This window comes from Lissotriton vulgaris, chromosome 1_1 (genome assembly GCF_964263255.1).
Source record: "Lissotriton vulgaris chromosome 1_1, aLisVul1.2, whole genome shotgun sequence".
Classification (NCBI taxonomy): domain Eukaryota; kingdom Metazoa; phylum Chordata; class Amphibia; order Caudata; family Salamandridae; genus Lissotriton; species Lissotriton vulgaris.
In genome coordinates this window covers 277,054,255-277,079,164 of record NC_141685.1, presented here as the reverse complement: position 1 = coordinate 277,079,164, position 24,910 = coordinate 277,054,255, and the positions used below count along the sequence as shown (strand labels likewise).

Genomic DNA, 24,910 nt, shown 5'->3' with positions numbered 1-24,910 from the left:
TATTACCATTCAGTTTAAGGCAGTTGTTAGCCATCCAGGACGCCAGTTCTTGTAAGCACGTCGAAACATTGATGGCTGGCTTCTCATTTGCTTGTGTTAGGGACACCACCAATTGTGTGTCGTCCGTATAGGACACAACACTGACCCCAAATGTTTCAGTAATCTCTGCCAAAGGAGTGACGTAGAGATTAAACAGGGTAGGGCTGAGAGTGCAGCTCTGTGGGACCCCTTGTTTTAGAGTGGTAAGGTCCCTGCGACACCTGAAAACTACGATCATGCAGAAAAGTCTCCAGCCATTTCAAAACTCGGCCTGCCAAACCTCCTTTCTTAAGGCGGTGGAGTAGGGTATGATGGGCCACAGTGTCAAATGGGGCACTTAGATCTAATAAAATTAAGGCCACCGTCTTTCCCTCGTCTACATATTTACAGATGATTTCCGTGGAAATGAGCAGAGCCGATTTGGTGGAGTAGGATGACCGAAAGCCAGATTGAGTAAAATGAAGTAAGCTGAGTTTACTAATGTGGGCTGTCAGTTGGGTATTAACCACCTTCTCTGCAATTTTAGCAAAGTATGGTAGAAATGAGATAGGGTGTAAATTCTCCAGTTGGCTCATGCTAACATTCGGTTTCTTTTTTAACGGGAGAACGATCGCCTCTTTCCATTTTTTTGGGACCTATCCTGAAATGAAAGAGAGCTCAAGGAGGTGTCTAATGTAGGGCTCAAGAATCTCAATGCTCCCTCTTAGCACCTTGGGAGTAGCAGGATCTCTAGGCGAGTCTGACTTAATGCTTCGGGCTACCTTATTAAGCGTGTCACATGATTGGACGGTAAACTCACTGAGACGTTCTGCCTCCACTATGATAGACGTCCCATCATCATCCACGCGCCCGTTGCGTGCTGAATCCGGGAAGGTATAATAAATCTTCCCCACCTTCTCCAAGAAGAAGTCGGCCACCAAATTGCAAGAATCCACTGAGCCAATATTAGGAGCTGTGGTTCTTGCTAGTAAAGATATCTCTTTAAAGACAGTAAAAAGTTCCTTAGCCGAGTTCTCCGCTGTCCCGATCCTCTCTTTACAATAGGCGGCCTAAGCCTTCCTAATAAGAGAGTGATAGTTTTTAAGACTAGCTTTATATTCACTCTTTCTAAGAGCTGAGAAGTTCCTTCTCCACATTCTTTTAAGGCGTTTACAGGCTGATTTGGCTATTCTAAGTTCCCCACTGAACCAGGGAGCGGATTTTAATTGTCTACCCGACGATTTCAAGGACCACAGAGTCAATGTCTGTACCGCCAGGTAGCCCACCACTGGGAGGCCTCGAGAATTTCCGTAGCAGAATCCTCGTTTAGCCAGGTTTCCGTGAGGAATAATACATCTGGCTGGCCATTTAACAAAATGGTCATACATTTCCAGTTTGTTTCCTCAGGGATCTGCAGTTAATCAAAGAGAGGCTGAGCTTCTGACCTATCTCCCTGGATTTCAAATATGAATCCACCATAAAAGGGCAATGACTGCAATTAAGACTCGTACTCCATGCCATTATACTGTGCTTACGCGACTCTCTAATGGTGTGGCATAACGCATGTAACTGAAGGGAAGTATAGCTCAGTGCCTGTCCAATTCGGCCAGGGCTTCTGGCCCCGTGCCCCGTTCAGCCGCGGACGGGCTTGCCGCTGGCGCGCCCGCTGCACGGCCGCTGTGTCATGCATCCTAAATAGCTTGTCTACCCTGCCAACTAGCGTGCTAACCACTCCGTAAGGCGGAAGTACCTGGCTCTCCTTCCACGCCCTCCTTGCAACGGTACTAGCTACCGTGTCGGACCGGGTCGGGAAAGGCAGACCGCTAAACCCAGGTATCCACTGGTGTAGGTAAGCTCCTATTCAATCCCCAAAGTTAAAAGCAAGCGACAATTTATATTTTAAAAAGGATGTGTTCAAGAATGTAGAATCAAATTAAAAACAGTTTTAGCGCCAGCACAAAGCAGTACCGCAAATACGGGTCAGAGCAGACTCTGCCACCGTCCGCTTTCACCGCTGCGCAGCCGCTGTGTCGTGCGACCTAAATAGCTTGGATGCCTGCACTCGGTCTTCAGCGTCCTAATTACGAGGGGAGACCTACGTTAGAGAGCGGGCGGCAGCGTGACAATAAAGATTGCACTCGGCGATACGGAACGAGAGAAGGAGGCGGACTTCGGGTCATATTACCAAGCAATAGAGATAATTATCGCTATTGCTTGGTTAGAGACAAAAATTTACCGCTGAGCTGCGGCGATTTTTACCGCAAATAAACCTTGGTATTACCAAGGTTTATCGCAAATGCAATAAAAATCTCCGCAATGCATGAATATCGCTGAAAAGTCAGCGATTTTCATGCATTACCGAGCTAATGCTCTTAGCCATGTTATCCACCTCCCATTGGATAACATGGCTAAGAACTGCTCAGGGCAGGTGTTAGCTTTTGGAGATATTCGCGCTTAGCGCGAATATCTCCAAACGTTGGTAATAGGAGATAGTGATGTTAGCGACTGTTTTCAGTCGCTAACATCTTGGCACACCCACTTTGCATGTCATTAGTGATAAATATCACTGACATGCAAAGTGGGGCCCAAGATGGTCGCTATCTCCTACTAGCTGTCGCTAACTGGTGTTAGCGACAGCTAGGTAATAGGGAGATAAAATTATCTCTGCTTTCTTGGCTTTTAAAGCCAAAAAAGCGGAGATAAACCCCCTTGATAATATGCCCCTTCATTTGTAAAGGGAGTGGATCGCATGACAACCGACGGCTGACTGCCTCGCTAAATATAAGTCTGGAGGAGAAAGAAATTACTTCACGAAAGAGGTGAAGAGGGACTTTGTAAAAGCCAGAAAACAGGCAGAGGTGTAAGGATAAGAAACGCGAGTTTCAGGAGAAAGGTACAGAAAAGAAAGATCAAGCCTGATGAAGCTGTTTAGTTTTTGTTAACCTCGGCAAAACGCTTTGGCTTGTGGAGATTGGAGTTGGAAAGAGTAAAAGAGGACAAGAAATTCTTCAAGAGCCCTATTATTTGTTCCATTGTTGCTATGATTTGAAGGACATTGTGGGATAAGAGGTGTGCTGTAATAACAGGTTAGAACGTTTAGTCAATCCTAGGATTGTCTGCTGACACCTCGATCACGGTCCGTGATCAAGGTGTCAGCAGACACTGAAACGCGTTGGTTGTGCATTCATCATTGAAAATAAAGAAAATACCTGGAAAGTGCCCATGAGTGCGAATCCTTTCTTCTTTGGGAGAGTAGAAGAATATTTTACGACTGGGCTCTGCCGTGGAAATCGCACCGCTAAAAGAGGCGCCAAGCCCCGACGAAAACCGAGTGACCCAGGAAATAATTTATACATATATATATATATATATATGTATACACAGCAAGTTCCCCGTTCTGGAGCCTGACCCTACGGAGTGGCCTCACAAAAATGGGCACGGAGCAGCCCATCATTTCACCACGAAAACAACACCAAGTGAGGCCCAATACTGCTGGCAGGCTTTTATTCAGGTTTGAAAGCAGCACCGATTCCATTCACCAACGTTTCGGCGCTCTGCCTTGATCACGGTAAGGAATCTATTGATAGCAGGTGTGCCCTGGCGCGCTTTTAAAAGTAAGTACATCACATGACTGTTGTTAATTCCTACAGGTCCCATAGTGCACTGTGATAAGTATTTACAGCAAGTTCCCCGTTCTGGAGCCTGACCCTACGGAGTGGCCTCACAAAAATGGGCACGGAGCAGCCCATCATTTCACCACGAATATATATTTTGCTTCAGCTTCGATCCCCAATGACGGGTAAAGAACGGGCCACACTCGAAAGAGTATCTTTATCAGATGGTTTATTCATGCATCAAATAAATTAACACAGGACGCGTTTCGGCGTTGCACAAATACGCTTGAATTCATCGCCATTCTTAAACAAACGCCAGCAGTATTCCCTGCACGTAGAAGTCAGTGATATAAACAGGGGACTTTCTCCAAAGTGAATATTTTTACAAAGTGAGCGCCATTTTAGAGTATATTATCTTCAAACTTAAGTCTCTAAACTACGGTTTGGTATACAAATTATAAGAAATAAATGTTACTATTTACAATTTGCAAAAGGCAAGCTTTGTGAGCGCTTATGATTAATTCAAAAATTATATTCAATTACTAAACTTCCTACAATTCACACACAATTTGTTATAATTCATTATGTCTATCTTCAAATATCAACTTATGTGCTCTCTCGAGCCCTTTTCATGATAGAAATATCTTTCATACTTTCATGTTTACTGCTTCTTCAAACACAATTGAGCCCTGAATGGGCTTAGAGAATCATGTAAGATTCCAAACCACTTACATCAATAGTTATTTTTCAATTTGATTTAAAGCGCCTATTAATCATGTTATAGCTCAAAATAACTTTGTGCAAAATTATGCTTGTACGTGGGTGAATATTTACATGTGCTGCAGACACTTACTCAATTAATTATCTCAGCTCTATTCTCTAGACATCAGCATATACTGTCGATCTTCATACATGAACTCCTATATTGCCATATCAGCCCAAGTGAATTGAAAATTCTTCCTCAGTGTTTAAGCCATCAGGGATTTCTGTTTGTATATCAACTAAGTATCTTGATTCGAGCCTTCTAAGTTTAAGTTCCCTATTCCCCCGCGGTCATTTGCAGAGATGTGATCCAAACAGAAGAATTTTAGCAGGTTCCTGTCACTATTGTGATGCTGCGCGAAGTGTCTTGACACAGGATATAAAAAGTCTTTGTTTTCTATCGCTCGTGCATGTTCTAAAATTCTCTTTTTTGTGGGAGGTATGGTACTCCCTACGTACTTTTTCATGCAAGGACAGTAGCGGCAGTATACACAATAAGGTCTGTTGCACTGACTCCGCCTAAATGTTATCAGCAGCTAGTCAGGTAATGTCCTCCCTATTATCTGGTCTGTTTTAAGGATATGCCAATTCCTACTTAGTATTTTTCTCAAAGTTCCTTCCACACTTGAGTAAGTTGTTATGAATCTACATACAACGTCCTCCCTTTCAGATGCCTGTGCTTTGTCTTTAAGTAGGCAGTGTCTGGGTATTTTTTCCACCTTAGCTAGAGTTTTAAAAAGAAGCTTCTCACAATAGCCCCTCATCTTCAATCTGTCTATAGCTTCATATGCTGAAATATAGAAGTCATCTACGTTGGTGTGGAGAAGTGTGGTGCAATGATTAGAGCGGCAGACCCTGATGCAGAGGTCTAGCCCGGGACCAGGGTTCAATTCCCCGCCTCGGCGGGTCTTGGGCTCAAAAATTCCACGGACCTGATAATTCTCGCCTCGGTGCCTATTCCAATCATGGAGTCCCACTCTGCAACTCTGGGCAATAGCTTGCTTAATCTCCACAACGGCCCCCACAACGCTAAGGATGCCTGGCCTCCACCTTGGGGGTGCCCAGGAGTGGTCGCCTCACAGGGAAAGCCAGGATGGGTTCCACAGCGGTATTCGTACAAGCGCCTTGAGACCCTTGCGGGTGAGTAGTGCGCTATACAAGTATCAATTTACATTTACATTTACAATTCCTTTTTAGACGTAGAAGTTCCCCGTGGGTTATGCTGTCTTTTAGATTTTTTTGGGTGGCTACTCAAGGCTTCTAAGGTCGAATTTCCAGCAGTCTCTTTCCTTAATAAGGATGTGCATATTCTACCTTGCTCAATAAAAACTTTCAAACCTAGGAAGGACACTTCTTTTTTACTCATCTGCCCACTAAAGTGTAGGTTCAAATTATTATCCATACTACTGTAATAAAGAGAGAGCCCAAACCTTTGAGGCGGGTAATCTCAGGAACCACAGCACCAATCACAACACCCAATACAGCGTTGGAAAGGGCAGTTGCAGCAGAAGGACATAGGCTATGCAGGCGCCCACCATATACATTTAAAAGGTAAAAGAACCGTGCCAGCAAAGTAGTCCCATGTGGGCGTGTCTGCGTTGTGCTGTGGGCATGTGCTGGGGGCGTGTGGTACGTTCCGCCCTTCGGGCTGGACTGTTCCCATGAGGCACAGGGTCAAGGCTGATTTGCATATGGCCATGTCTGAACTGGGGTGGTGTGGAGTGCAAAAAAACGATGTATTTAGGCCCAGATCTCTGTACTGGGCTGAATGTATGACATTGTTCTGCATTCAGTCCATCAACTGTTGTTTTTGCATTTGTTACCCCGAGTGGGATGGGTATGCTCAGACGTGAGTCCCATGCTCTCCACACCACTGGAGTCAAGCTATCCTGGCTGAAAACGGCTGATAGCCAGAAAACGGTCTTAGGATGCCTGAGTCTGGTCCAGGAAAGACATGGCTTGGCAGTTTGGCCTGGAATGTTCCCATGAGACATAGGGTCAAGGCTGATTTGCATATGGCCATGTCTGAACTGGGGTGGTGTGGAGTGCAAATAAAATGATGGATTTAGGCCCAGATCTCTGTATTGGGGTGAATGTATGACATTGTTCTGCATTCTGTCCATCAACTGTTGTTTTTACATTTCGCCCTTCATGCCATGTCTCATATCGTGTGCTGGGGGTGTGGGCATGTGCGGGGCGCGCGTTCTCCGGGTGTCCACCCTGCTCCCTTTAAATACTCCTGCACCCCCTAATCAAAACCCACCCTTACTCCTTAAAATACCCCAACACCCTTAAACACTAACCCATCTTAACCCTATAAATATACCCTGTACCCCAAAACCCAAACCTATATCTAAATCCTAAAAATACCCCTGTACCCCAAAAACCAAACCTACCCCTGAATCCTAAAATACCCCTGTACCCCAAAACCCAAACCTAGCCCTGAGCCCTTAAAATGCCCCTGTACCCCAAAACCCAAACCTACCCCTGAACCCTAAAAATACCCCTGCACCTCAAAACCCAAACTTAGCCCTGAACCATAAAAATAACCCTGTACCCCAAAACACAAACCTACCCCGGAACCCTAAAATACCCCTCTACACCAAAACCCAAACCTAGCCCTGAACCCTAAAAATACCCCTGTACGGCAAAACCCAAACCTAGCCCTGAACCCTTAAAATACCCTTGTACCCCAAAACCCAAAACTACCCCCGAACCCTAGAAATACCCCTATACCCCAAAACCCAAACCTAGCCCTAAACCCTAAAAATACGCTTGTACCCCAAAACCCATACCTATACCTAAACGCTAAAACTACCCCTGTACCCCATAACACAAAACTATATCTGAACCCTTAAATATCCAAACACCCCAAAACATATACATCAGTACCCCAAAACATATACCCCTATACCCATACTTACCTTATCCAAACATTAAAAAAAACATGCTTTTACCATTCATGCATTTACAACGAATTTCGTTGTAAATGCATGCATGGTAAAAGCATGTAAAATGTAATGCCATGCGTTATAATGGCATTGCGGAGTCATGGTACTTTCATAATGAAAGTATGCGGAGTGATGGTCTGCGGAAAGAAAGTTGCGGAATAATGGGTGTTTACCCTCCCCCGGTAAGTACATTGGTGGTACGGCGGCCCACATCTCCAGCAACATACTCATATTTTTTCACCATCGATTTGAAAAATGCACAGGTCTCTCTCATTGATGGCCGGCACCGACATACACTTTGAGGCACACCACCCGCCACAAGTTCTAGAATTGCGAACTTTAGAGCTGGGGAGCTACGTTCGAATCTCGGCATCAGGTCAACATCCTGTGATTCCAGGCAAATTGCTTTGTCTCCCCGTGCCTACCACAAATTAATGTGTTCTTCTGTAATGTAAATTGTGCTCATGCCATGTTGTCGAGTTCGCGCTATATAATATTGCAAGGAAAAATAAAGTAGGGAAACTCGAGTTCACACACTACTGAACGCACACTCTTAAGTGCATCAGCATTGCACTGTGAATCGGAGCGTTTCACAGGCCTGTCATAGATAAAAAATGCTATTACAACGAAATCCTACAAAACAATATAATACTGGCCGGCAGCAATTCATACCCGGACAACGTCGGGACGGGCTGCTAGTGTATATATCTATGTATATGTATATATATCAAATGTGTGTGTGTGTGTGTACTGGAATTACCAGACAGTGGAGGGCCAAATTATACGACAGTCGACTAAATTATGACACGAAGAAAAGGCAATGTATGCTATGTAATGTGACACATTCAGTGACAACATTACTCCATTATTTTGTCTTTCTTGCACATGCTGCGACTGCAAGGTAATGATTCCACCTCATTGGTTACAGTGTAGCACTCAAGGCCTTACACTGCACGCGAACGTGTCACTGCATTTTTAGTAACTTATGAACTAATAGAAAGAATTTTTTTTTGGGTAAAGACTGCAAATTATGCAGCGTAGGTTCCATTATGTGGCTAATGAGGCAATTCAATGATTATGCAAAAACGCCGTAGCTGCAGAATGACATAGTTCCGTTGACTATAGTTGTGTGGTTTGTTCTTTGCAAACATTTATCCCCTTATCCTTCCTGCTCCATTCACCGTGTTCCCCTGTGTTCTTTAAATGCTTTTGTTGATACTTATGTATTTTTTAACTGATGTAATTTGCAACATTATTGTACCTCATGTAAAGCGCTCTGATTCCATCGGGTCTAGCCAGCGGTATATAATAATTAATTAATTAAATGTGTTCCCATTTAGTACTCTTTCTCCCTTTGCCTACCTCCCTAGCTCCTAGCCTCTCTCCCCTGAATCTCTCACCTTGCCTGCTAGTCTGCCTATCCCCCTGTCCTTTGTGCCCTTTGACTAAGCACTCCTTCTCCCCTTGTTGGGGAAAGATTCCATATTTATTCTCTGGAGTCTCAGCGTACCCGCTGAGAGAGTCCACTGCGGAAAGGAAGCCACTCACGGCTGAGGTATGGTATGGCACCCCTTGCCAGAGCACTCCCTCTCCCCTTTTTGGGGAAGGATTCAGTATATAGGCCTTTGGGTCTCAGAGACCCCACTGAGAGAGTCCACTGCGTAAAGGGAGCCTCCCGCAACAGAGATAGGGAAGTGATACCACTTCCCCTGGGATCACAGCTTACTGGACTTTGGACGTTGCTTTGACTCGTCTACCGGTTTGTGTCCCTGTCGCCCTTCCCCTCCTCTTCCCTTGCATTGTCCTTCACCCTCCCCTCCTCTTTCCCGCCTTCATTACCTATCTACTTCCCCAGCTCCTTCCCCCTCCCCGGAATATTTCCCCTTGCTTGCTTTTCCCCTTTCGTATTTGTGCTTATTGTTTATCTTGACCTTACAAGTAACTATGCTGCCATGCTCTAATAACAGTGTAACCTTTGTAACGATGTAACCTGTAACTACAATCTGATGCTCATGTAAAGCGCTCTGATACCTCCGGGTATAACCAGCGCTATATAAAACCTTTAAAATAAATAAATAAATTGTAAAAGCCTATTCTAAGTGATAAACGTGCACCTTGAATAAGTGAGATCTGCTCTTTCTTTTGTTTTGATAACAAGAAAACTAGGGTGTTGGGTTTGCTGTTGTCATCTTTATGTATGCAGCTTAATGAGCTTGTCAAAAAATTGGCCTTGGATGGATGTTCTACTGCTAGTTTCACATGAAAGAATGGATCACATTTGTAGTGTCTCTTGGTTGACCGATTTGATTTTTGCATTTTATTTTTGCAATTTTATGTATTGCAGACATGGCCAGGAGGCATCGTAGCGCTTTACAACAGTAGCAGGATACATGGGTTACCACAAGTACCAGTTACAATCATTAAACTTGGACGTTTACATCGGTGGATGCATGCAGGAATTACCACATGAGACAATTGCAGCAGTTGGTCAAAGGTAGTACACAGTTAAAGCATCGATTTAGATGGTGGGGTCACATAACGAAGGTAGATCAGATCCTGGTGGGGAGAGTACTTAAGTATGGTCGAGGGTGATTAACCAAGGTGTCTGTCAAATAGGAGGAGCTGGAGGTCGTTTTTGAAGGTGACCAGGCAGGTAGTTAGGTGAAGGGAGGGAGGCGGATGGTTCCAGATTCTCATGGCACTACCAGAGAATGACCGGCTCATGTATCGTTCTCGACAGATGAACCAAGCACATTTGACCTGGCTGCAGCAACATACAGATGTCAACGGCTTGTGGAACCAGGATTCCTGTTGTGCTGTGCAGTTAATTTCACTACCAGGGAATGGATCTGCAATAGGTCCTGATAACACTGGAGCCCAGATAGCTGTGGTCCGATCACTGTGCAGCTGAAAATCACCGGAAGTCAGTTAGTACAGTGTGTGTTGTTGTCGTGCCGGCAATATCGAGACACTGGTGGACTTGCTTGACTTTCTCTGCAGTTTGTGTCAACTAAACTGGTGGACTTGCTTGACTTTCTCTGCAGTTTGTGTCACAAAAAGGTTTGCATTCCGACATAAAATGTTACAGCAAACAGACCCTTGATAGTAATTGAGGAGAGGTCAAGCAAAAGATGGAGGATGACGCCAGTGTCACTGTCCTATGACGAAGCAGAGGAAATCTGGATGCGCGGGCAGCCATTATGTCTGGTCAATTGAGTATTAGCATAAATTCCTCGCCTCTTCTTGCCCAGTGTACCAAATCCCATCTCAATGTTTCTGAGGCTGAACATAGCACACAGGGCCATCCCACGCATTGTTCTATAGCTGTGGAACTTCCTTCAACCAGAATTAAGCATTTGTGACAATCTGACCAACAAACTGGAAAGGTAGCTGTTTCAGTAAGAGGTTACTGTAAATTTTCCCTGCAAGGGATGCCGTTGGGCAGACTAGTAAAGTTGCCACCTTTCCACCATTGAAAAGGACATCATGTGGTCATGATATCACATGTCAATTGGTTGGCAAAATTAGAGATGCCATTTTGACTGTGCCACCTCTCGGCAAGGTGGCTATCCACCTAAAGGCATTTACATGTCCCTAAAGTGATTGGAGAAGTCTGGCAGCACCTCAGGGACATGGAACATTTGTTATGTGGGCAATGGGTTCTTCCAGAGAACCATATGTGCAATGACAATTGCACGATGGTGGCCCACATAACAGGCTGAAACATGTCGACACCGATGAGGGTGTATGGACATTTCACCCTATCAACTCCCAAATCAATATTTTTATTTACTCGAGGGACACCCGACATTAAAGGGATACCTGGGTGTCCTCTAGGTATTTTTAACTTAGATTGAGACTCCAGTAGGAGAATATCACAAGTGACCTCTGTACTATTGTTGAGCACATTCTGATCTTAAGGAACCAGGATGAGAAACGATGATGAAGCATGCCGCTAACAGAGTGGGTGATGATCTTCCAAAACAACAAGGATGCCTTTCTTGGGTTTACTAGCCACTGGTGCTCACAGGTTGTCAGATACCCTTCGTGTTGTGTTGAAGTTCCCTTACCACCATCTTCTAAATCGGACCACTTGTGTCACTTTCTGTCCTCTCTTTTGGCACTTTTGAATTTAGTGCACTGACAATTCAGCTCAGCTCCCTGGCAACCGCCTCATTCCCTGACTATTGGAAACACGCTGAGACCAACCCCCTCCTGAAGAAACCCTAGGCGGACCCCACCGACCTCAAAAACTACAGACCCATCTCCCTGCTCCCGTTCCCAGAAAAAGTCTTTGAGAAAGCCATCAACAGCCAACTAGCCACATTCATCGAAGAGCACAACATCCTCGACTCCTCCCAATCTGGCTTCAGAAGAAAACACAGTACGGAAACCGCACCCCCTTGCCGCAACAGACGACATCCGTACCTTACTGGACAAAGGAGAAACAGCTGCCCTAATCCTCCTCGACCTCTCAGCGGCGTTCGACAAAGTCTCTCACCGCACCCTAATACGCAGAATCCACGACGCAGGAATCCAAGACAAGGCCCTCGACTGGATCCGCTCCTTCCTCACTGGCAGAAAGCAGCGGGTCAGACTCCCCACTTTCCTCTCAGACCCTACACCTACCACCTGCGGAGTCCCCCAGTCGTCATCCCTCAGTCCTACGCTCTTCAACATCTATATGGCTCCGCTCGCCCCCATCGCCAGAACCTACGGACACAACATTGTGTCATATGCAGTCGACACCCAACTCATCCTCTCCCTATCCAATGAACCCAACACCACTAGACACAACTTTCACGAAGGCATGGAAACAGTCGCCAAATGGATGAAAAACAGCTGCCTACAACTAAACACAAACAAAACGGAAGTACTCATCATTGGCCCAAACCCAGATGCCTGGAATGACACCTAGTGGCCCGTCACCCTCGGAAGCCCGCCCACCCCCATGGACCACGCACGCAACTTGGGAATCATCCTGGACTCAGAGCTCAAAATGGACCGCCAGATCAACTCCGTCTCGTCCTCCTGCTTCCACACCCTCCGCCTCCTATGTAAGACCTTCAAATGGATCCCCCTCAAACACAGAAAGACCGTCAGTCACGCCCTGGTCACCAGCTGACTCGACTACGGCAACGTACTCTTTGCTGGAATAAACAAAAACCTCACCTGCAAGCTACAGAACATCCAAAACGCCGCCGCAAGACTGGTCCTCAACTTGCCAAGCCTCTGCCACATCTGCCAGCACCTGCGCACACTCCACTGGCTCCCCATCGAAGCTAGAGTCACCGCCAAGATGCTAAACCACGCTCACAAGGCCCTCCACGACACTGGACCAGCATACCTGAACAGCCGGCTCAAATTCCACGCACCCCAAAGGACCCTATGATGAGCCCAGCTCTCCTACGCCTTGGGCCCCAACACCAGAAAGACCAGATCGGGAGGCCGCTCCTTCTCCTTTCGCGCGGCCAGTGCCTGAAACGACCTTCCGCTCCAACTTGTACATTGAGTGCTAAAGTCTTCAGAACTGGATTCAGTAATTCTTTAATAAGTATAGTTTTTACACAGAATTCTGTCGCTATTGTTGGTGCGGCCGCTCGTCTGCTACATTTAAACCATTGCCAAGTGGTTCCTGATTTGTACACCGTGGTACATGGAGCTCCACGCTCCCAATTCGCTACGGTCTCTGACAACTCTGATCACCTCTGTTGAGCAGTGCCTTTTATTTTATTTAATGGTTTTTTTTTAAGGATTGGAACTAATTTACAAATATTAAAGAAGTATAAGAACACCATTCCCAGCAGTCCGCTCCCATTCTTCGCATCAAACCTCAAAACCTGGCTCTTCGACAGATTCCCTTCTTGATGGACTGGAACCCGCGAACCCCCCCCACACCCCAGCGACGAGACCCTTACGGGTGAGTAGTCGCGCTTAACAAACATCTGATTTGATTTGATTTATGTATGCTTTTTAGTTGGCTCACTGAGTTATGCACACGCTGTTGACATCTGCGTCATATGTCGGTCATGACTTAAACTTTTAAGAACTTTCACCCTTTCCAGATCAATAAGCTGCTCTCAACTGAACTAGGAAATGTTGGGGGCATATTATCAAGGGGTTAATCTCCGCTTTTTTGGCTTTAAAAGCCAAGAAAGCGGAGAAAAAATTATCTCCCTATTACCAAGCTGTCGCTAACACCAGTTAGCGACAGCTAGTAGGAGATAGCGACCATCTTGGGCCCCACTTTGCATGTCAGTGATATTTATCACTAATGAGATGCAAAGTGGGCGTGCCAAGATGTTAGAGACTGGAAACAGTCGCTAACATCGCTATCTCCTATTACCAACTTTTGGAGATATTCGCGCTAAGCGCGAATATCTCCAAAAGCTAACACCTGCCCTGAGCAGTTCTTAGCCATGTTATCCAATGGGAGGTGGATAACATGGCTAAGAGCATTTGCTCGATAATGCATGAATATCGCGGACTTTTCAGCGATATTCATGCATTTCGGCCGTTTTTTATCGCATTTGCGATAAACCTTGTTAATAGCAAGGTTTATCTGCGATAAAAATCGCCGATGTGCGGCAATAATTTTTGTCTCTAAACAAGTTAGAGACAAAAATTATCGCTAGTTGTTGGTAATATGCCCCGTTGACACTTGGGGCCTCATTTATGAAAAGTGTTGTATCGCTGGTTGCAATCAGCGATGCAACACTTTTCATTGCGCCCTCCTGGTGACACCTTGGATGCCCCATATTTACAGTACGGAGCTCCATGTTGCAAGTATTGACCAGATACGTCAGGAATCCTGACGTATCTCGTGGCTCAGTAATGACGCATTGCTGGAGTGGGCTGCAAAACAAACGCAACTCCAGCAATGTGTCAGACCTTATGCCTGCTGTGAAGCAGGTGTAAGGATTTGAAGCAGTGAACTTGTAGAAGTGGTGAAGTGAAATATCATAGATTTCACTGAGCCTCTTCTACGAGCCTTTTTTATGGGGGAATGCCCACCCTGCATACATTATACCTGCCACAGGTATAATGTGGCTCAGGGGTTTACAAAGTGACGCATCTGCCTAGACTCATCACTTTGAAAATATGACGCAGTGTGGCACATTTGTTATGCCGCTGCAGCGTCACAAAAAGTGACGCAATGGGCTGCGTAAGGTCTTCATAAACTGCAACATTAAAAACCTCAGTGCTGCTGCCCCTCAAATAACCTTAATAGTTATAGAATAAAAATCATGTGTCTCTTCATTTGAACATATTTGCAAAAGTTGCTTATAAACTGCTCTGACAACTACCTATTGTCATGAAATCCGATTGTGAAATGCTGAAATGCTCAGGCAAAGGGTTTACAGTAGGTCCATTTAGAAACCTTCTTTTGAAGGAATCTCAAATTTGTCTTCAGAACAATGTTTTTTTTTTCCCCTGCAGACACAAGTTATCTTTCCTCTCTTGAGTTACCTATTCTTCCTCATTGGGATATTTACAAGAAAATGCCAGATGGCGGTATTTCGCCAAATTTGGCAATGCCAGGCTCTGACATTTTCAAAATGAAGGTATGCGCCGTATTTACAAAAATACGGTGCACCATCTCCGTTTCCCCTAGCGCTGGCACTTAAAAAGCTGGCTACTGCAGGCCCAGGCACCCTGCCACCATGTGGCAAGGGTGCCTGCCCTGCAGGGATTATTGCTTATGTGCAGGAAGGGTCACTTTTCCACACATAAACAATAGTGATGATGATTTGCTCTTTCTATGTGTGTTGCAAAATGCAGCACACATGAAATGAGCAAAAAACAAGGAGAAATGAATAATCTCTCCTCGTATCACCATCCTAAGGCCAGGTATTCCCTGGCCTTAGTTTTAGGCGCTGTGCCAACCTTGTAAATATGGGTCAGCATAAAAAAGCGATGAGTGTTGTGGTGGAACGTCCACTGCAACACCCACTGCACGCCCCTTTGCCGCAGCAGAATGCAGCAGAAAGGGGCTTATTTACAAAGTGGAGTTAAGCTGTGTTAAGTGGCTTAGCGCCACCTTGTAAATATGGGATATGGTGCAACGCTACAGGAGCAGCAGAAAATGTGACGCTCCTGTGCGGGTGAGGGCTTGTAAATATGCCCCTCAATTTAACCCATTGATTACTTTGGGAGTTGTATCGCTAGCGCATAGAAGAAATGCACCTATAGAAGGATTACAACAAATCCTCCATATGACAGTTGTTTGCTGTTCCCTGGGCAGAATCGGTTACAAAATGGAGGGATAAAGTGATCTCTAGGGCATTTCAGAAACAATAGCAAAAATTAAGTAAGACTTACCAAGCACAAAGGAGATGGGGATCAGATCTGTCGATCGGTTGCAGTACAGCGACACCTTCTCAAACATTTTTTTCTGTTCTTCGCATAGCAAGAACCTACAATGACATCAGATACAGCGCTCCAAGTCAGTTTTCCATCACTGGTATATTAGAAATGCACTGCTATTCAAGGGGAATTGATTTTAAGAATGGTGCAGTCAATGTATATATTAAATTAATGCGAGTTCGCCCTCCTTTGGGGTTCAAGGGCCCGATTCACAGAATGAAATTAAGACTCAATCCTAAATTTACTACTTTTGGCATTCTCAGAATGCACTTACTACTTTTGGTATTCACAGAAGTTAGGATTTTGTCTTAAGACAAACTTAAGACAGACTTAAGACAGACTTAAGACAAATTTAAGACAAAATCCTAACTTCTGTGAATCTCAAAAGTAGTAAGTTCATTCTGTGAATGCCAAAAGTAGTAAGTGCATTCTGTGAATACCGAAATAGTAGTAAGTTTAGGATTGAGTCTTAAGTTCATTCTGTGAATCGGGCCCCAAGTGCCTTATGCCCCTGGACTCTGCTAGGAGTTATTGGAGCTCATAAATGACGCTAAAAGGGCAGTTCTCTCACATCCATATGATCAATGAATTTACATAAACTGAAAGAGGTGTGGCTTGAGCGAGAAAAATATTGTTGTGTATTTTGAGATATAAAGAAAATTTGCCATCCTGGAGGGTTAAGTTATGCAGTATTTTGCAGTACCTTGGATACAAATGGAAAATAGCAGATGAACCCATACTAGTCATCGCCCAGTGGCTTTCCAAATGGCTTCGAATTAGTACAGTGAGTGCTAAAGGCTTCAGAACTGGTATCAGTTATTCTTTGAAAAGCACAGGGGCAGATGTACAAGCCCCTTGCGTCACTTTTATGCTGCTGTTGCATCACTTTTGTGACGCAACGGCGGTGTAAAAAATGCGGCAATTTTACTACATGACGCATTTAGGGAGATGTGTCACGTTGTAAAGCCCTGCGTGACATTATACCTGCGACAGGTATAATGTATCCGGGTGGGCGTTCCCACACAGGAAAGCCTTGTAGAAGTGACGCAGTGAAATCTCCAAGATTTCACTGCGTGACTTTTAGGACGCCACTGCGTCAAAACCTTACATCTGCTTGAAGCAGGCATAAGGAGTGACGCAGTGTATTGGAAAAAAGCAACAACACGCATTGCTGAAGTTGCATCTTGCTTGCGACACAACTCCAGCAATGCATGACTTTTCCACCAACAGATGCGTCAGAATTTCCGACGCATCTGTCGATCCGTGTGCTATAGTGCGCCGTACTGTAAGTACGGCACATCTATGGTGGCGCAAGGGTTTTTCACTCAGGTGCAGGGAAACTGACGCATCTGTACAGATGAGTCAGTTTCTTGTAAATCTGCCTCACAGTTTTTACACAGAATTTTGTGGCTATTGTTGGTGCGGCCTCTCGTCTGCTACGTTTAAACCATTGCCAAGTGGTTCCTGATTTGTACACTGTGGTACATGGAGCTCCACGCTCCCAATTCGCTACGGTCTCTGACAACTCTGATCACCTCTATTGAGCAGTGCCTTTCATTTTATTTTTATTTTATTTAATATATATATATTTTTTTAAGGATTGGAACTGATTTGCACATATTATAGAAGTATAAGAACACCATTCCCAGCAGTACCCATCTACTTCGATATCTGATCACTAACTCAATCAATCAAATGCACTCATTTGTTCACTTACACATATAGCCAGTGCCCTGTCGCACATTGCTAAAGTAGGTACACTGTGATGCATAAAACTGGTTTGTATTACAGAACACACAAGTGCGGGTTTGCTCCAGTCTTGTGCCATACTGTGTGCCTTGTAAGCATTGATGGGATTTAAAAGTACCATAAACAGTAAAACATTATAATATTTAATTGCAAACCATAAGTCGCATTTATAATTCATTAATCTTTAAGAGATATCTTCGATGATGTCTTTGGGGATGCCATGTGTGAGGTTACAAGAAGTGCCTGGTAGGGTTTGGAGTTATGGTTGAGCAGCTTACCATAATTAACAGATTTCAGTGGTCTTAGGTTTTGCATCAAAACCACAATGCCGTGAATGTGAATTGCTTAAAATGCTATGCTTAGAGTGTGAACATTCAGGGCCCGATTCATAGAATGAACTTAAGACTCAATCCTAAACTTACTACTATCTTGGTATTCACAGAATGCACTTACTACTTTTAGCATTCACAGAATGAACTTACTACTTTTGGTATTCACAGAATGAACTTACTACTTTTGGTATTCACAGAAGTTAGGATTTTGTCTTACGTTTGTCTTAAGACAGACTTAAGACAGACTTAAGTTAGGATTTTGTCTTAAGTCTGTCTTAACTCTGTCATAAGTTTGTCTGAAGTCTGTCTTAAGTCTGTCTTAAGTCTATCTTAAGACAAAATCCTAACTTCTGTGAATTCCAAAAGTAGTAAGTGCATTCTGTGAATACCAAAATAGTAGTAAGTTTAGGATTGAGTCTTAAGTTCCTTCTGTGAATCGGGCCCTCAGGTTTTAGCTAAACGTAGGATAGCTTAGGACTTGTTGTCCATCTTAACTGTGATATTGCATTCTAACAAGTGATTCGAGCTGCTGATTTATTCTTTGCCATAATAAAGAATTTGTAAGCTTCACTAGATGAGGAAGTGAGTTTCCATTGCTAACCAGTGGCGGCTACCCCCTATGTGGAGTGGTGGGGGCGGGCGAATGGGAGGTGGGTGCAGATGCATGCGGCGCAACTTCACTTCAACAAAATTGGCGACATGCATTACATTATCGTAACTTTAAAACAGTAAATGTAATGCATGTCGGCAATTTGGTGCACATACAGTAAAATATTGAAAAGATTGAAAAAAATAAAAGAAAACTCATTTATCTTTTGGCATGTCCGCACTCCCGTCCGGTGTTCTTCACTCCTCCAGCGCTTGCCCCAGGCTACTTCCCTAACCAATCCTGGTGCTGCTGTCAAACAACATGAGAGCAGCACCAGGATTTGGATGGAGTGGGCTCTCAGAGTTCCAAAGAGCACCGGAGGCCTTTGCTTGGCCTCAACCCACCTGTCTAAGACAGCTGGGTTGAGAGGTTTAAAGTGCGCATGTCTGGCTGGCCGTCGCAAGACGGCTATGCAAAGGGACATATGCACTTTAAACATAAGTGCCGTGCCCATAACTTCTTTCTCCGGCTGCCAGTCAGCAGCTGCCATGCCCTGTCCTGACACTCAGCTCGTGACAAGGGTTATTTAAAGATAAAATGGCAATAAATTAACTGTATCAGGTGGGTAACTAGAGCCATATTTCGGGGTTGGGGGGCTGAAAAATATTTCAGGGGGAGGGGGGGTCTAATTCTTCCAACCATAGACAGAGCGGCTGTAAGAAGGGGTGAACACACAACAAAACCCTCATTTACAAGTAAATGGTCTTTTAAAGACCTGTTAAGTACTCGGGTGCGGCTGCAATTAAATGCTCGCCAGCCCGCGAAGCTGTCTCCGCCTGGGCTGACACACACGACGGGGGGGGGCCTGAAGGCCCGTGAGCCCAATGGGTGTTGCGCGCCTGAACTGTGTTACCATTTTATTTTACATCTCTGGGGAATGGGTGACATTTCAATCATTGGAGCGACACTCTTCCGCCTTAATGGAGGAGTCACCCCTGTTGCTAACTAAGCAGAGTGTACTTTCCCAAGGACAGAGCGACTGTCCCAGACTGAAGAACATATTATTTAACAATTCATGTACTGAAAACAGATACTGGAACTCCTTGTAGTAGAATAGTGAGAACATCTTCAAATGCATTTTGTTGCAACTGTCGCTCATGTGCTTGATTTCTATTGGCTGTGAGCCTTTGAACCATGTACTGGTGTAGTAAATGCATGTAGCTTTTTTCTAAAACCCTAAAAAGGCGTGTATTTTGTCCATGCTCGAAGGAGACCCTTTCCCCACCCATTGGAGGCTAATATAATCTGTTTTTTCACTAGAACTTTACTGCGTTCATTGCTATAATCTTTCTTTATTTGTTTATCACTCGATGGCCCGCTTGTGCATCCCTATACTTTAATTAATTGAGTTGGGAGAGAGTTACTAAGATTTTATGCCATGTTTGCATCATAAAATCATAAACGTGATACAAAAAGTGCAAAATCTTTTCTTCCTAATTTACTTTTCAGCGCTAAACTTGTTTACCGCTGGAAATAACGTAAAAGTAAAGAGAAGCAGAGAATAGCGCTGCAACTCATTACTTTGCGCCATGGGGACACCACATGGGTAGTACATGGTCATTACCATGCAACCACCCATGGTTTCTCATGCCGAACCCAATTTACTAAAAACAATAGATCTAATTTAGCATGAGAAAACGGCGCCCTTTTCAACTAGGCGCAAGGAAGGAGCAATGCTTTCATTTCTCCTTCCTTTTCCGACTTTGCATACGTCCTGCACTGTGCAGCACGCATACAAAGTGGGAAAAACGTTCCCTTGTGTTTAGGAATAGTATTTTGTACAGGAAGGTTAACCTTTCTGCACAAAACCTATGCTAGACTCACACACACACACCCTAGCACTATGGTGCTAAGGTGTTTCATGGCGCACAGCAGCTGTAATCAGCACCGGCACAAAGGAAAGGGAGGAGAGAGAAAATATGGTGCGCTCCTGCTTCTTCCCTGTCGCACAATGCAGCGCAGTCTTGCGGGAGGCTGTGCTGCGTTCCGTGGGGATTTAGTAAATCTCCCCCTTGATCTTTAAAGTGAGATTCTTGAGAAGAAATGTTTTAGTCTTGCCTTCTGTACCTTCACACTTTAACCTAAAGAGAGATGGGTCCATCGGGGAGCACCACAATCTGATGGGGATTATGGGGCATATTATCAAGCCTGGGTGATAAAATTATCGCCGCTTTATGAGCAGGAAACTGCTGATAAAGTGGCGATAATGGGCTTAATAATATGCTCTATGGAATTCCAATCGAAGCTCATTTTAGATGCCATTCACATTTAACATGAGCTTCGATTGGAATTCCATAGAGCATATTATCAAGCCCATTATCGCCACTTTATCGGCAGTTTCCTGCCGAGAAAGCAGTGATAATTTTATCGCCCAGGCTTGATAATATGCCCCCACATCTCTCCCGATCCAGCGCGCTAAGGAGAGCAGAAATAGAGTATGGGCCTGCACGCTGACAGCAAATTCACACTCGTGGAGAAGTGTGGCTCACTGGTTAGAGGAGACAGACCTGGAAGCAGAGGTCAGCCAGGGACCAGGGTTCGATTCCCGGCTCGGCGGGGTCTTGAGTCCTAAAATGTCCACGGACTAGACAATTCTCGCTCCGGTGCCTACTCGATTCATGGGTTCACACTCTGCGACTCTGGGCAATAGCTTGCTTAATCTCCACAACGGCCCCTCGCGGCGGGATGCCTGGCTTTCACCTTGTGGATACCCTGCCTGGGGTTATCTCACAGGGGAATACCAGGACGGGTTCCCTAAGCAAGCGCTTAGATACCGGGTCGGTGATTTGCACTCTATAAATACATGTACATTTACATACATTTACATAACTACAAGATTTCAGTAGTTTTAGGTTTTCCATCAAAACCACAACACACCTTACTAGTAGATTTTTTATGGGAATTTTTATCTTTTTTTTACAACCTTTTTTTGTCATGAGTAAAACATACCCACATACTAACTCCTGGCTCTGCTTCATACTGCCTTGAACCATGAGCAGTGGTATCTAGGCACAGAGTATAGCCTACTGCCATACTGACATCATATACTGTTTCATATTCCACTGCATACAGCATCCAACCATGCTCAATGGACTCTGGATGCAGTGCATTGCCTTTGGTCTTTACTATTCGGTATTCACAGAATACACTTACTACTTTCGGGATTCACAGAGTGAACTTACTACTTTCGGGATTCACAGAATGAACTTACTACTTTCGGTATTCACAGAATAGATTTAAGACTACTAACTTTATGTCCGAACTCGGGACGGAAATTCTGGCCCGGAGGCGGAACTTCCTGATTGGGGGCGGAGTTTATGGCCCAGAGGCGGAGCTTGCAGCTTGGAGGCGGGGCTTGTGGCCCGGAGGCGGAGCTTCCGGCCCAGAGGTGGAGATTTCAGCCATGGCTAAATCCCACCTCCGAGCCGCAAACTCCGCCTCCAAGCCACAAGCTCCGCCTCTGGGACGTAAGCTCTGCCCCCAAGCCGGAAGCTCCGCCTCCGGGCTAGAATTTCTGGCCCGAGGACTGACGTAAAGTTAGTAGTCTTAAATCTATTCTGTGAATACCGAAAGTAGTAAGTTCATTCTGTGAATCCCGAAAGTAGTAAGTGCACTCTGTGAATTCCGAAAGTAGTAAGTGCATTCTGTGAATACCAAATAGTAGTAAGTTTAGGATTTAGTCTTAAGTTCATTCTGTGAATTGGGCCCATCGTAACCATGATAGGCTGCAGTGAAACCTATTTTGGGGGATTTTTTTTAAACAACTGCAACACTAGAACTTATAGTTAAATGGGATTTCTTTGTTCAAAATAATGAGTTTTTCACCAGACACAGGTGTGTAGTATTTTCCTATGAAGTTCAGTACCCTTGAGAGTTGTGGTAGTATTTTCCTATGAAAGTCAGTACCCTTGAGAGCTGTGGTAGTATTTTCTTATGAAAGTCAGTACCCTTGAGAGCTGTGGTAGTATTTTCCTATGAAAGTCAGTACCCTTGAGAGCTGTGGTAGTATTTTCCTAAAGGTCAGTACCCTTGAGAGCTGTGGTAGTATTTTCCTAAAGGTCATTACCCTTGAGAGTTGTGGTAGTATTTTCCTATGAAGGTCAGTACCCTTGAGAGCTGTGGTAGTATTTACCTATAAGAGTCAGCACCCTTGAGAGTTGTGATAGTATTTTCCTAAAGGTCAGTACCCTTGAGAGCTGTGGTAGTATTTTCCTATGAAAGTCAGTACCCTTGAGAGCTGTGGTAGTATTTTCCTACAGGTCAGTACCCTTGAGAGCTGTGGTAGTATTTTCTTATGAAAGTCAGTACCCTTGAGAGCTGTGGTAGTATTTTCCTATGAACGTCAGTACCCTTGAGAGCTGTGGTAGCATTTTCCTATGAAAGTCAGTACCCTTGAGAGCTGTGGGAGTATTTTCCTAAAGGTCAGTACCCTTGAGATCTGTGGTAGTATTTTCCTATGAAAGTCAGTACCCTTGAGAGCTGTGTTAGTATTTTCCTACAGGTCAGTACCCTTGAGAGCTGTGGTAGCATTTTCCTATGAAAGTCAGTATCCTTGAGAGCCGTGGGAGTATTTTCCTAAAGGTCAGTACCCTTGAGAGCTGTGGTAGTATTTTCCTAAAGGTCAGTACCCTTGAGAGTTGTGGTAGTATTTTCCTAAAGGTCATTACCCTTGAGAGCTGTGGTAGTATTTTCCTAAAGGTCAGTACCCTTGAGAGTTGTGGTAGTATTTTCCTAAAGGTCAGTACCCTTGAGAGCTGTGGTAGTATTTACCTATGAGAGTCAGTACCCTTGAGAGTTGTGGTAGCATTTTCCTATGAAAGTCAGAACCTTGAGAGCTGTGGTAGCATTTTCCTATGAAAGTCAGTACCCTTGAGAGCTGTGGTAGCATTTTCCTATGAAAATCAGTACCCTTGAGAGCTGTGGTAGTATTTTCCTAAAGGTCAGTACCCTTGGGTGTTGTGGTAGTATTTTCTTATGAAAGTCAGTACCCTTGAGAGCTGTGGTAGTATTTTCCCATGAAAGGCAGTACCCTTGAGAGCTGTGGTAGCATTTTCCTATGAAAGTCAGTACCCTTGAGAGTTGTGGTAGTATTTTCCTAAAGGTCAGTACCCTTGGGTGTTGTGGTAGTATTTTCTTATGAAAGTCAGTGCCCTTGAGAGTTGTGGTAGTATTTTCTTATGAATGTCAGTGCCCGTGAGAGCTGTGGTAGCATTTTCTTATGAAAGTCAGTACCCTTGAGAGCTGTGGTAGTATTTTCCTAAAGGTCAGTACCCTTGGGTGTTGTGGTAGTATTTTCTTATGAAAGTCAGTACCCTTGAGAGTTGTGGTAGTATTTTCTTATGAAAGTCAGTACTCTTGAGAGCTGTGGTAGCATTTTCCCATGAAAGTCAGTACCCTTGAGAGCTGTGGTAGTATTTTCCTAAAGGTCAGTACCCTTGAGAGCTGTGGTAGTATTTTCCTAAAGGTCAGCACCCCTGAGAGTTGTGGTAGTATTTTCTTATGAAAGTCAGTACCCTTGAGAGCTGTGGTAGCATTTTCCTATGAAAGTCAGTACCCTTGAGAGCTGTGGTAGTATTTTCCTAAAGGTCAGTACCCTTGGGTGTTGTGGTAGCATTTTCCTATGAATGTCAGTACCCTTGAGAGCTGTGGTAGCATTTTCCTATGAAAGTCAGTACCCTTGAGAGCTGTGGTAGTATTTTCCTAAAGGTCAGTACCCTTGGGTGTTGTGGTAGCATTTTCCTATGAATGTCAGTACCCTTGAGAGCTGTGGTGGTATTTTCTTACGAAAGTCAGTACCCTTGAGAGCTGTGGTGGTATTTTCTTACGAAAGTCAGTACCCTTGAGAGTTGTGGTGGTATTTTCTTACGAAAGTCAGTACCCTTGAGAGCTGTGGTGGTATTTTCTTACGAAAGTCAGTACCCTTGAGAGTTGTGGTAGCATTTTCGTATGAAGTTAGAAATCGGTTTGTAGGATTTGGAATTTCAACTGAGCATCATTTCGTCAAGGTTGCTTGGATGGTTGTGGAAAGGTGGTTCTATGAGGCATTATGAGGGACATAATTATGGATTTGCATGAACATGTGGTTGTTAGTGGTTTTCCGGTGGTGGCAGTTTTCTGGATCACAGATAGTCAAGTGGAAGACAAGGGAGTGGTGAAGGAGTTGTTGAGCTTTGAAGGGGTTTGGGAATTCCACTAGGAGGATGAAAGCATTCTGTATGAAGGAGCCAGGATGCCTACTCGCCTAGATTTGCAGATTACATAATGGATTTTTAGTTTTCAGCTTTTTTTTGGAGAGGCGAAACACCCGAGTGTGTGTTTCCTGGTGGTTTGTTTAAATTAGGATGTATGTGGGATGGTAGGAAGTAAGTTATGATAATGTATGGTATGTGGAATACACGTGTGCATGTGGAAATAGGGGGAATATCCCATCAAGGCAAATAATGCAAACAGGGCTCTTTTCAATTCTTA

General features: G+C 44.4%; 1 protein-coding gene across 3 annotated transcripts in view; it reads right to left on the bottom strand.

The window, feature by feature from the left end:
- BEST4 (bestrophin 4) overlaps positions 1-24,910 on the bottom strand; it is a 136,992-nt gene that overhangs the window by 55,809 nt on the left and 56,273 nt on the right. For all 3 annotated transcript variants that reach the window (XM_086936124.1, XM_086936126.1, XM_086936129.1), the window contains exon 3: positions 15,668-15,762. In XM_086936124.1, the coding sequence (XP_086792250.1) occupies positions 15,668-15,762 (95 nt within the window). The remainder of the gene's footprint in view (positions 1-15,667; positions 15,763-24,910) is intronic.